This window comes from Lygodium microphyllum, chromosome 27 (assembly GCF_053477565.2).
Source record: "Lygodium microphyllum isolate KBCC chromosome 27, Lygodium_microphyllum_v1.1.10, whole genome shotgun sequence".
Classification (NCBI taxonomy): Eukaryota; Viridiplantae; Streptophyta; class Polypodiopsida; order Schizaeales; family Lygodiaceae; genus Lygodium; species Lygodium microphyllum.
In genome coordinates this window covers 96008762-96020935 of record NC_141161.1, presented here as the reverse complement: position 1 = coordinate 96020935, position 12174 = coordinate 96008762, and the positions used below count along the sequence as shown (strand labels likewise).

At 47.2% G+C, this 12174-nt stretch overlaps 1 protein-coding gene across 3 annotated transcripts in view; it reads left to right on the top strand.

The window, feature by feature from the left end:
* The window catches only part of AGY1 (Albino or Glassy Yellow 1), a 110708-nt gene that overhangs the window by 34695 nt on the left and 63839 nt on the right, over nt 1–12174 (top strand). For all 3 annotated transcript variants that reach the window (XM_087668944.1, XM_087668943.1, XM_087668942.1), the window contains exons 2-3: nt 8177–8249; nt 8354–8560. In XM_087668944.1, the coding sequence (XP_087525070.1) occupies nt 8177–8249; nt 8354–8560 (280 nt within the window). The remainder of the gene's footprint in view (nt 1–8176; nt 8250–8353; nt 8561–12174) is intronic.

Sequence of the window (12174 nt, the reverse complement as noted above, 5' to 3'; positions counted from 1 at the left end):
GAGGTTGCGTAACCCGCTCACGCGTGACCCGAGGAAGTGGGACATTGCCTTTGCAAAGAGTAAGAACAAGTATGGGGCCAGGGGGCATCCTTGTTGGACTGATCTCTCTAGCCGAAACTCCTCCCCTCGCCTACCACCTATGAGAATCCATGCTTGGGGAAAGCCCAACCTCAACATGGTGCCCTCTAGAAACTCCCAATCGACCTTGTCATAGGCTTTCTCGAAATCCAGGAGTAGTACGACCAGTCCCTGCCCACTGTGTTGAGCCCACTCTGTCGCCTCAAAGAAGGTGAATACATTGTCTAGGATGCTCCTATCCTGGACAAAGCCTGTCTGTGTGTCATGAATGATGTTTGAAAGCACAGGGTGGAGTCGCCTATCAATCATCTTTGCCAGTGCCTTATAGGCTACTGACAATAAAGTGATCGGTCTCCACTAGGATAGCTCCAACCGGTCTCCCCCTTTGGGGAGGAGACTGATGAGGCCTGCAGAGAGACTCCCTGGCATTTGTCCTGAAGTGAAAATCTCATGGAAGGCCAGTAGCAGGGGGTTCTTCACCACCTCCTAGTAGGTAATGAAGAAGGCCTTGGAGAGGCTATCCTCTCTCGGGCATTTCTTCCCGTCGTGTGTATGGAAGGCCTCCTCTAGTTCCTTCTCTATGAAGGGGGACTAGGAGTGAGCGTCCCATCTCTGTGACGAGGGACGGGATGTGATCCCAGACCTGCTGTGTGTATCATTGTCCTCTAGCTGAGGCTGTCTCCTGTTGGAAAAGGCATTTGTAGTAGTCGGTAGTAATCTCCATCACCTCGTCTGGGCTAGAATGAGTCCTCCTATATTGATCCCGAAGGCTATGTATCTACTCTCCTGAGGTATGGGGCTGGTGCGCTTGGAAAAACTCCCTGCACATCGTGTCCCCCTTCTGCGTCCAGAAGGCTGCTGAGGTGCGGAATGAGAACTTTGAGGGCTTGTCCTCTAGACTGGCGATGGCTGCTCGCGCGCGTGCACCTCCTATGCGTGGAGGGTGGGATTCCCTGGTGCCTCCTGTAGTAATCTCTGTGTGGCTGCAAGGTCCCGCCGGAGTGCTCTCTCCTCTTTCTAGCTCTGCTGCTTGGCTTGTAGGGCTGCCTCCTGGCAGATACTGCTTGACTCGGCTAGGACCTCTGCAACCTTCTTTGCAATTTGGTCCCTCCTGCCCCACTCCCTGGTCCAGATCTGCTCAATCTGTCTCTTCACTTCCTTCCTCCTATAGATCGAGTCAGGGATTCGACAGGGTCATGTGTCTAGGGCAGATGGTGGGGGATCAAGTGTTAGGACAACCAGGTGGTGATTGGACAACGTGGTTCCTGCCAGCTGCCCTACCTGGCCTCCACGAGAGCATCCCCACTCTCCCATATAGAACTTGTCCAACTGCTCCAGCAGGACTCTACCTAGCCACCTGTATCCCCAAGAGTAGTCCAGCGACCTCTCCCTCCTGTGGAAGGCAGGGTCTCTCCAAGCATTGCATGCTCCTACTGCCAGTAAAAAGACCTCCCATGCCTCCTGCTCCTCCCCAGCTATGCCCTGGTGGTTTTTGCCTCTGCCTTGTTGGTCCTCTAGAGCCTCCAGGTTGTTGAAGTCCCCTCCAACAATCTAGGAGTGCATCTCTAGGAGTCCTGCTGCGATCTCGACCTAGAACCTGCTGCGTGTGCTCACCTTAGTGGGGGCATAGACATTGAGGACACCAAGGCACGAGTCCCCAATATCCAATCTGATCCATAGAAACCTCCCTTCCACTATCGTCCCGTGGTCTTGTATGTAGGCGGTGAGACTCGGGCCAATTGAAGTGCATACGTCTCCACTCCTGCCATGGGTATCGATGGCATGCTCCTAGTAAGTGTGTGAATTGCTTGGGAGTACCTTTCCAACCTCAATTTCTGGGACCACGTGCTCCACTATAGTGGAGGCCATTCACATTCCAGGATGCAAGATGTAAGCTCATAGGGAAACGTGTGACTGATCGAACAAGCATCTGTTCGATGTAGAAGTTGCTGACAAAGAGGAGCTATGAGGCATGCATATACGCTTCGCTGCCGGCATGGACGGTGAATTCCATTCCCCCATGGTAGCCCTCGAGTGGACCATGGGGGGTGATGGATGTGCTTGGTGGTACCACCAAGGCATCTACCAACCAGGTTGAAAGGTGAGACTTTGTACATTGGTAGAAACGGGCCGCCTGTGCCAGTGGCCACTTGATCACATCCATCGGCGCCCTCCACTGCGGAGGGGCTCGAAAGATAATGCTCAGATGTGGGACCTCCCACTAGTTAATGTCCATCATGCACCTTGGCCACTGTTGGGAGAAAAGTGTCAGTCCCCACCTTCTCCCATCCACTAGGAGATGTGGTCTGCCACCTGGCTCTTCACCTCCTCTATCTGAGCCGTCATCCAATCTCCTATGTGAGAGATTTGAAGGAAGAAGGCATAGTTTGGTCCATCCGGTGGTGCTAGTAGATGGACCTTGCCGTTCCTTGACTTGCATACCACGAAGATTCCCACCTCCAGGGGTAGTGGGAACTCTCCGCTCTCCGCATCTCTAAGGTAAGACCACGGCCCATTGCGAAAAAACTCCTGTGGTAGCACCTGTGCATGTCTCGGGAAAGTGTGACGGGCGGCATGGACGGATGAGCTGGTGGCTGTGTGGGGAGGGGAGGGGGGGCTAGACTGCGGGTGAGTGGATGATGTCGGTGTATGGGGCTCCTCGCCTCTTGTGGGAGGGGGGGGGGGTCACCTGTGTTGGGTGGGGAGCAGGGGGGGTGGTCGGCGGGGGCGATGGTGGGGAGGGGGAGGATCAAGGGATGGTGGGGTGGACAGGGGCACATGGTGGGTGTGGGGGGGAACCGGTGGCTCTGGAGGAGGGGGGGGGTGTGGACTAGGGTTGGGGGGGAGCTGTAGGGAGGGGGGAGGGGTGGGGGATGTGGGCCCTCAGATGAGGCAGCCCGAGGCGCCTCCGTGGGGGGTGGATGTGTAGGCCTGTGGTCTTGTTGGATAGAGTAAGGAGGGAGGGCCCGCGTGGTGCTCTGCCAGGGAGGTGACGCTTGCCCTCCTGCTCCCTGCTGCTGTGGCTGTTTCTGAGGGGCTGCTTGCGGTCCCCCATGCCCTCCCTCTATGTCGTCTCTGGACCCGTGTGAAGGCGTCCGCGTCCACCTGTGGACCTTTCGGTGAAGCCGCCCAGCTCCGAAGCGCGTGCACTCTGTTGCCAGGTGCCCAAAGTTATGGCAACGCAGACACTGCCTTGGCTTCCCAGTCACGATGACCTGTTGCCTGAAGGAGTGTCCACCTGCCTTAATCTCTAAAAATTGTGGTATACTCTTTGTCTCTTTCATTGCCACCCGTACCTTGGGACTCCTACGACTATCACTGCGTCCGCGAAAGAGGCGGGAAGGATAGTGTCGAAGAGCCGTCCAAAGTCTTCCACAAGCTGGTGATACTCTATCTCCAATCCGGGGAAGAATAGGGTGGCCAAGTGTCTAAGGAAACTGTTGTGGAGCACGAATGCCTCCACTGTGAAGCCACTGTACTAGGGAACCATATGTATGACCCCCTTTGTGGAGATATAGGGTGAGCTAGCCAGTAGCTCCCGTGCTGCGTCTGTTGAGTTGAGTCGTACCATGAAGATCCCTTGACCCATTAGGACCGCCTCCACAATCTATGCTGTGCTAATGCGCAGTGTGGAGTGAAGCCAATCTCGAAGTTGGGCCCTGGATGGGGAGTGTCCTACTACTTGACCAAAGATCGCTGTTTCTTTAATCTCTAGCTCTGTGGCATGGTCTGCTAAGAGCTGTTCCTCAGAGAGGATGACGTGCAAGGTATTTGATTGGGGGGCACTCGCAGAATGCATCGGCGTCTGACCAGAGGTTTCCATTGTGCGTCTTTGCTAAGGACCTACCACTCACGGTGCTGTGCTGCCGGAGGGGGGGGATGTTGCTGCAGAGGAAGGGAGCAACTGGAGGGGAGGAGGTTGATGGCGAGGAGGGGGGGGGGGTGGGAAATTCTTTTTACACGGTGGGGGAGGTGTTGGACACTGCTATAGGCCAGCTTGCAATGGGCGAACGTGTGTGTTAGGCTTGTCAGACAGAGCCGGGCCCCTGTATGAGAAAAGGCGGAGGGGTAGATGGTGGAGGCGGAGGGGTCAGGGCGGAGGGGCGGGAAAACAGCTCCTTAGATGGGAGGACAGGCCGGGATCAGGCCGGCAGGGGGGGGGTTCTAGGTGGGGGCAAGCAGGCGAGGGCAGAGGCGTCTAGCAGGGGTGGAGGCGGTGCTGTGAGAGGTTGCGCAGGGGCGGCGTCGAGGGGGGGCAGAGGTGGTGTTGAGCAGGGGGGAGGGGTCACGTAGGGGCGTCGAGCAGGGGTGGAGGCGGACGGAGTAGTTGCGGGACAGAGGTGGGGGGAGCTGGTGCGATGGCGGGGGTTGGAGCACAACGAACGCGACGGCAGGAGCCCAGAAATCACAACTCCTTGCCAACCCAAAACTTGCAAAACTCTCTCTATCCTCACGAATGTTAGCCTCCAAGGCATGTCAGGTGAAACCTGATCCCTAACCAAGGCGTAAAAAGCCAAATGGGCATGGAAAATCTGCTAAGGAGCCTATGTAGAACCAAGAAGTTCCAGAAAATAGCTTCTACATATATGCACAATGGTCTATGGAATTGTAACCATTTGACTCTCTGCATGCTGAAATTTAACCATGTTCTCTGGAGTAGGAGATGCATGCAAGGCTTGAAAGAATTTATGAGATTGGCAAGAATTGTCTTGCAAACTCTCAGTCAAGGTTTTCAATTTAGCCTATTGATAAGATCTCAATTAAGGCTATTTAATAAGATCAGCCCACCTTGCAGCCAATGGAAGCAAAAATGCGTCATTCGGGGATTCAAGCAGCAAGGGACGAACCAATGATAGTAATTTGTTTGTAGCCTGCTGATGCTACTTGCAAAGGGAGGCATGATGAATTCCATATTGCCAGGCAATCCTTTGCACATCTGCCTTGAAGCTTCAACCCTCAAGGTTGGATCTGAGAAGTTTAGGGGACTTCGATAGTCATGCCCATACAATGCTTGGAAAGGGGTCATCTGAATGCTTTGTTGGTAAGAAGCATTGTAGGCAAATTCAACCAAAGGCAAGCATTGAATCCACCTTCTTGGTTCACGGCAGCAGTGTGCCCTTAGCATATACTCTAACTATTAAACACTGGATGTTTCAAGTAAGATGAATTGAAGTGTAAGGTGAGCTTGCCCAGAAACTGCGCAATATGAACAATGGGTCGTTCAAGCATCTCAACTTGTAGGGAAAAGTGATCAAACAGGGCATATTGTTGTAGTACTCACATCTTCAAAAAGTCTGGCAAAAAAGTAGCATCGTGCATAATGTATATATATATGATCCAATTGAGACCATGTGGATGTATGCTATGCTGAACAAAAAGTGTATCCCGAGGGTAATGGACAAAGCCAAGACCAAAGGTCTTGCTTAAGAATGGCCAAAGCAAAATCATTCCAAGCACAACTCTTAGGTGCATCCATCATTGAGTGCTCAGAAGTAGACTGCAAGGATCAACACACATATTAAAATCCCCCATGAGTAGACTTGGTCTACCAAGCATCAAACATACTTTCAGTCTATCCCACAGATTGCATCTAGACAAGAGATCATTTGGGCCATAGAGTCCAATCAACCATAGAACCTCCCCTTCAAACAAAATTTCTATCACCAAAAAGCAGCCATGCACATCATTCTTGACAAGCACCAGCTGAAATTTCTCATGAACAACCATGAGCACACCGGAGTAATGGGTTGTAGAAACCCCGGCATAAAACAAGTGAAACCTATGGTAATCCACAATTTTCCCTACTTCACCGTGACTCTTATGCTCAAAAGCGCATAACGCTTGCTATGAGAGCACCTACCTCGATTTAACTCTCTACCAACACCTCAAATACCCCATCATCGTCTCTCTCTTATACTTACAAAGACACATTTTTTCTCTCTTTCAACCCAAAATAGTACACCATCCATTTTGTCTTACTTGAGTAATATGATCTTTAAAGTGATCTTTTTGAATCATTTGTGTGTGCTATTTCAGAATATTGAGAAATTCTTGACTTTACCAAGATTTAAACCCTGTTTCTATGCTGTTCCCCGTTCCCTATTCCTAATGGCTATTGAGGAAAGTACTTGACCAGTCAGCCAGGGGACACACATGCAATCATGAGCTGCTGAAGCTGTGTCAACGGGCTTGCATGTGATCATTAGGAAGACCTGATAGAGAGGCGATTTGTGATGTGCGAAGAACTTCTCTCCTTTAGGCAATTGTGCAGCTGCAGCTGACTTTGCATGGGTGAAGGCCGTACTATGCTCTTAGATCCTGTTAAATGCCCCTTCCGTGAGACTGCGCAGTGAAGTAGAACAAGGGACATGAATTGAGAAGAGAAGAGGGAGATGAGACTGTAGTAGAATCACAGGAACAAAACTGACTGAAACTGAAGGTACAAGGCTGGCCCAGTCAGCCCTTACATGCACCATAGAGCGTCAGCGAGGGCGCTAGATGGAGGTAGGAGAATGATGAAAAAATGGTGAGGAGGGCTGGAAATGATGAACTGAACTGATACCAATGAATGAGACGATGGAGAGGGTAGGAGAATGATGAGAAAATGGTGAGGGCTGGCAATGATGAACTGAACTGATCCGAATGAATGAGACAATGAAGAGGACAGCACTAAATAGGGACATCCCCATAAAGCTGGCCAAGCTGCATTAATTACAGGTCAGACTGGGTAATGTAGCTGCCTGTCCAAAATGGAGCCGCACAGTGCTGCCTGCCGAGAATGAACCTGTCTGCCCTGGCAGGTGGCACCAATGCCTGCCCAGATGCCTGTAAAACAGGCTGACAGGACACACGCAAGAATGGACCTCTACCTGAAGTCTAGGTGAGACAAAGTTTAAACTGATGGATAAAGACTATGCCAGAGCTCCTAATGTCCATCTGATTTAATCTGAGGCTCATAGGTGGGAGACAAGCATACAAGGCACATGTCTGCTAACACCTTCATGGGTTGTGATACATGTGAGTGAAACAGATCTGATGATCTCATACTTATGTTTTACCCAGTGGAAATATATGCCTTGATTGCTTCCCCATTTAACAAGCTACAGGTTTGGCCAACCCAATTTACATAATTTGGCAAAACTTAGCAAAACAAGTGGCTCACCAAAATTAAATGGGAGGATCAAAGAACTCAAAGTGGGAAGGAATGCTGGAAAATGTGTAACTATTGCCCAACATTGCCTATACTTCAGTCATAGAGAATCATGAACTCAAGGCAACTTCTGCCTGGCATGTCCCTAGATAGAAGAAAAGGGAGCGAACAGCCTCCAGTCTTGGGGCTTGGCATACACACAAATGATTACTGAATTGACGGGGCTCTACTGAAAAGGCACTAGAAAACTCTATATGAGACCTGAAATAGGAAACCTGACCTGTAACCGCCATCCAGTAGGCAAGCAGTCCAGAAGCATGCAAAATAGCATTGATGTAAAAAATGTAAAAGCCCCAAACCTTAATGCTGACAGAAGGGTGGAGAATCTTGCAAGTAGGAATATGGGCCACAGTATACAGCAAGAAAGGTTGGCTGCAGAAGATGCTTACATGTGACCAAAAATTGGCTCTCTTTTCTTGATGAAGATGCACCACACGTTATAAAAAGAATATAGCCAGAGAGAAACACCAATGTAACACTTAATAGGGTTGTTTCATAGACCAAAAGAAGCGTATGAATATATGACTTAAAGCATGTATGGTCTCATGACATATTTATTTTCTGTACACCATTGCGACTCGGACACACTGCTTTTGTTGAAAAAGGCATGATCAGCTTGTTCCTGGTACACACAAAAAATGTCATTTCTTGAGGGTTTATGGTTTTGTTCAGATTCCTTTGAGGAGTTTGCATGGAAATTTTGAGTTTTGTCAACACAAGTTGGCCATTTGCAATCCTTAGCTTTCTAGAATCAAGTATTAAGTTTTTGTAGTACTCTTAAGTACTAGAGATTATAAACTCATGATTCATGTGAAGACCATGAAATTAGGCCTTTTTTGTGTTTCAATTCATTCAGTATGATGCTGAGCTTTGATCTCATTTTACCAGGAAGCATTTGCAGTTGTGCGAGAGGCTTCAAAACGAGTCCTTGGGCTTCGTCCATTTGATGTACAGTTGATTGGTACTTGGAAGTGTTTGATATGGCTTTTTTCAGTTGTTAGTATTTGTGTATGATTGCATGACCTCTTTATGTCTCGACATTGTATTTTTTCTGCCAACTTGCAGGAGGAATTGTTCTTCACAAGGGGCAGATTGCAGAAATGAAAACAGGCGAGGGTAAAACTCTGGTTGCAGTTTTACCTGCATACCTGAATGCACTGACTGGCCGTGGTGTACATGTTGTCACCGTTAATGATTACCTGGCACGCAGGGACTGTGAATGGGTTGGCCAAGCTCATCGTTTTCTTGGGCTCAGAGTTGGCCTCATTCAGCGTAAGTAAGATTTCTGATTTTCTGGAAGATGCTTTCAACATGCGACGTACTAAGTAGAATTTCTGGTTTTTTGGGAGCTGCTTTCAACATACAATGTTCTGTCCTGTTCAGTATGGACACTTGTATCTCAAAAATGTCTAGATGTGTGATAAAGAATGCGGTAACATGCTTCACTTTCCCTAGATTGCATCACTGGTAGAGGAAAACTTTCAACAAAGCCACGAAGAGCTCATGTGAAATGCTTATTTTTGCAAAGGATGAAGAAGGATCATTCTTAACATGCTGCATGAGACTTTGTTTTGATTGTTATAGATGAAATCTTTTAAGTGAAGTCTTTGAAGAGTTTATGTGAAATCCATTATGAAGAATGATTTGTGTGCTGCATGATACTTAGATTGCATTGTTGAAGTACATAAAAGGTTTCAAGAACAGCCTTGAGAGAGCTCATATGGAATGGTTCTTTTTGTTTGGTTTTCAAAACACCATTGTGAATCGTGATATTTGCTCTATTGAAGGTTTCAAAAAACAATATACTTTGTTGTGCATTGAACACTTTCAAAGAGTTTTTAATCCAAGAGCTATGGGTTTTTCCTAGCATAGTGTATGGCAACTCTTTTGACTATTCCAATCTGCCCGGACAAACCCTTGTTGTACCCACCAACTCATTTTATCCTTTTTCATTTTTCCCAAAGAAGAGAAAATTATTATTCCTCGAAAACAAAATCTTAGGAGGTAGAGTAAAAGATTGTTCTGTTAACAATATAAAGTGAAAAAGACTAAAGTGGAAAGTCTAGTACTAGGCCTAAGTGAATAAGCAATTAGGAGGTCTATGGTGCTAGACCGCATGTGCCTCAAAGTGAAAGCAAGTGCAAGAATCCAAAAAGCATCTCTTTCTCTCATATTCTTGGAATCCCCTATAGCTTCCCCCATCTCCCTCGAAGAGAGTGGACAATATTTGTCCATACCTTGGAGAGGGCCTTTGCAGTGGATTTACCTAGTAACTCTATAGTATGGCAAAGTTTGGTGGTCCAACCAAGCAATGAAATTTACCACTTGCTCCATCTAAGACAATGCCCCTTAGTGCATTTGTGTTTGTGAGATGTTTGGTGTGGCTATCTTGCGCAAGGGTTGACTAGAAGCGAGATGGGATTGTCTCCCATGAAAATCCTCTATAACTGGGATATGGTATTCGTCTATGACCTGAGTTATTGTCCTCTACATCATTGCCATAATCTTGGATGTACCGTGGAAGACTATCTTGAGGGCTCTTCTCCATGCCACTTGAACCTTCGGGTGGTCTTATAAGTAGTACCTTTGAGTTTTGTTTGGCCCTCCATATCTAGTAGAAATGATTGGAAGGTGCTGTAGCCAAGCCAATTACCAATTGCTAAGCTTTTGTCTATTGCCAAAGATGGAAAGAGATTGACCTTCTTGGGTCTAGTGCTATCATTCAAACTCCTTCAAAAGTAGCCTCCCTTGGTTTCTCATAGTCCAAAAAAGCAGACTCCCTTGGTTTCTCTACAAAGAGATGTCTCCAGACCCACTCCTATGGGCCCCATTGTAGTCACTAGAGAGGCCTCCTCCAATGGGCCTAGTACCTCTAACCACCCATCACGCATGTCATTAGATTTGGGTCTACGTACCTGTCGAGCTAAAAAATACATTATAAACTGATCAGCTCTTTAAAATAGTCCCAAGACATGTAAATTACCCAAAGTTTCATTAATATTTTTGTGTTTATTGCGTTCCTGTCTAAGTTATTTTGTTTTAGTAATGCTCATACATTTTGTGTCTTCTTAGTGCAAAACCTATCATTACTTCACATGGTATCAGAGCCAATGCTTTTCTAAAGAGCATCGTATGGTTATTGTGGAGAGCTTGGTTTGTGCAAGATACACGGGCGACACATAATCAATTGAAAATATCTCAGACACCTTCTTAGGATCCCATAGTGTCTTTTTAGGCTTCTCCATCATTGGAAGCATTATGGATTCAACGAGGAAGACAACACATCATCACTTTCTTCTTCTTGGCTAGATGTAGGGCTCATGATGGAGGAGTCTAGTGAATTCTTGTGTGTCAAATATTCCTAGTACACTCCTAGGAGCCTTGTGCATTAGAGAATATCAGTGGGTGAGGCTAGCCACCCCTCCCCTTAGGGAGAACATGTGGCATTTGAGATGACTAGTGACCCATCTTCTTCATCATAGCCATGCCCAGTGTCAGGCTCCTATAATCCTTTTGAGTTGTGTGATACAAAATCCTTCCCTATTTCTTCTTGTGGTGTCCAGGATCGCGATCATGAAAGGTTTGATTATGTTAATTCCAATAGAGGAGACTCTAGATGTAGAGATACATCTACAAGTGTACTTCATTCTTTATGCTCTATTTCTTTTGAGCATGGAGTTGGCATTTTTGGTTCTGAATTCCCTCCCATCCCACCCTCTTTTGCCCAACTCTCTTTCATTTGTTTTGAGTAGCTTAGGATAAAATTCTATCGTTGCATCAAGTAAACTAAGATTAGCAACATCTGTTTTAACTTTTTGTTCCTATCACTTTCTCTTTTTCAGCACCTTATGTTAGCTATCCATAGGTGAATGCCACTTTGCACCATGGTACATTGTTTAGTGAGAATCCCATTCATTAACATTGTCCCTTACCCACACTCGCAAGTGAGCACACCTACCTACTCTAAGCACACTTGTCTACCCTAGGACGTATATGATGGATATCTGTCTCACTTCCCTAGGCACTTCAACACTCTTTCCATGGGCCTCCCTAAAGTAAGGCTAATAGCTATCCATCCTTTGCTTATGTTGTGTTGTCACACACTCCATGGGTCACTCCCATGTAGGGATTTCCATCCTCTAGCTATAGAGTCCCTATCGCTCCTTGGGCTACTCATGTGGCTACCATGCCCATGTCAAGTCAGTTGATATCCACTTTTGGATCCATTGTGCACACATGGTGCATGCATGGTGGGCACTTTGGGGTTCATTCCCAAGTGTACTCCACTCCCCCACTCTACCCACCTTGCCTACCCTACGTGTACTATTCCTCTCCCAACACCTTCACTTCTATTGCTACAACTAAGAATGCCTTTATAGATAAGACTTGTTTCGATGGATGGAATTTCACCACTTGGTCTAACCTAATGCCTCAACTGCTTGAGGCTCAGGGTCTTTGGGACCTAGTAATTGGTTAAGACCCTATGGTGGACCCTCCATTGGCCCACCTTAATCCCATCCATCAAACGAGAGGTCACAATGGTGCAACAAATATCGAGTTAATGTAGGGATTACTTACCGAGTTCCACTCTCAACTGCAACACTTTCCCTTAGCATTGGATCATTGGATTCATCTCCTTGAACGCTATGTGGTGAGAGATTGAACCTGATGCATTAATCTCGATTATGAGCTACAAGAAGAAATATAGGTGATTACTTGTCAAGTTTATTGCTACTGGCTCCGTGAAGTCAGATGACGATCAAGTTGTCATGAGAACATGCATTTTTGAAACCTCACTTAAGATGTGGATTAATTTTTAATCACATGGTTAAGTAAAGTGTTGCACATGTGAGGTGTAACCGAGGTTACATTTACGAGCTCCGGAC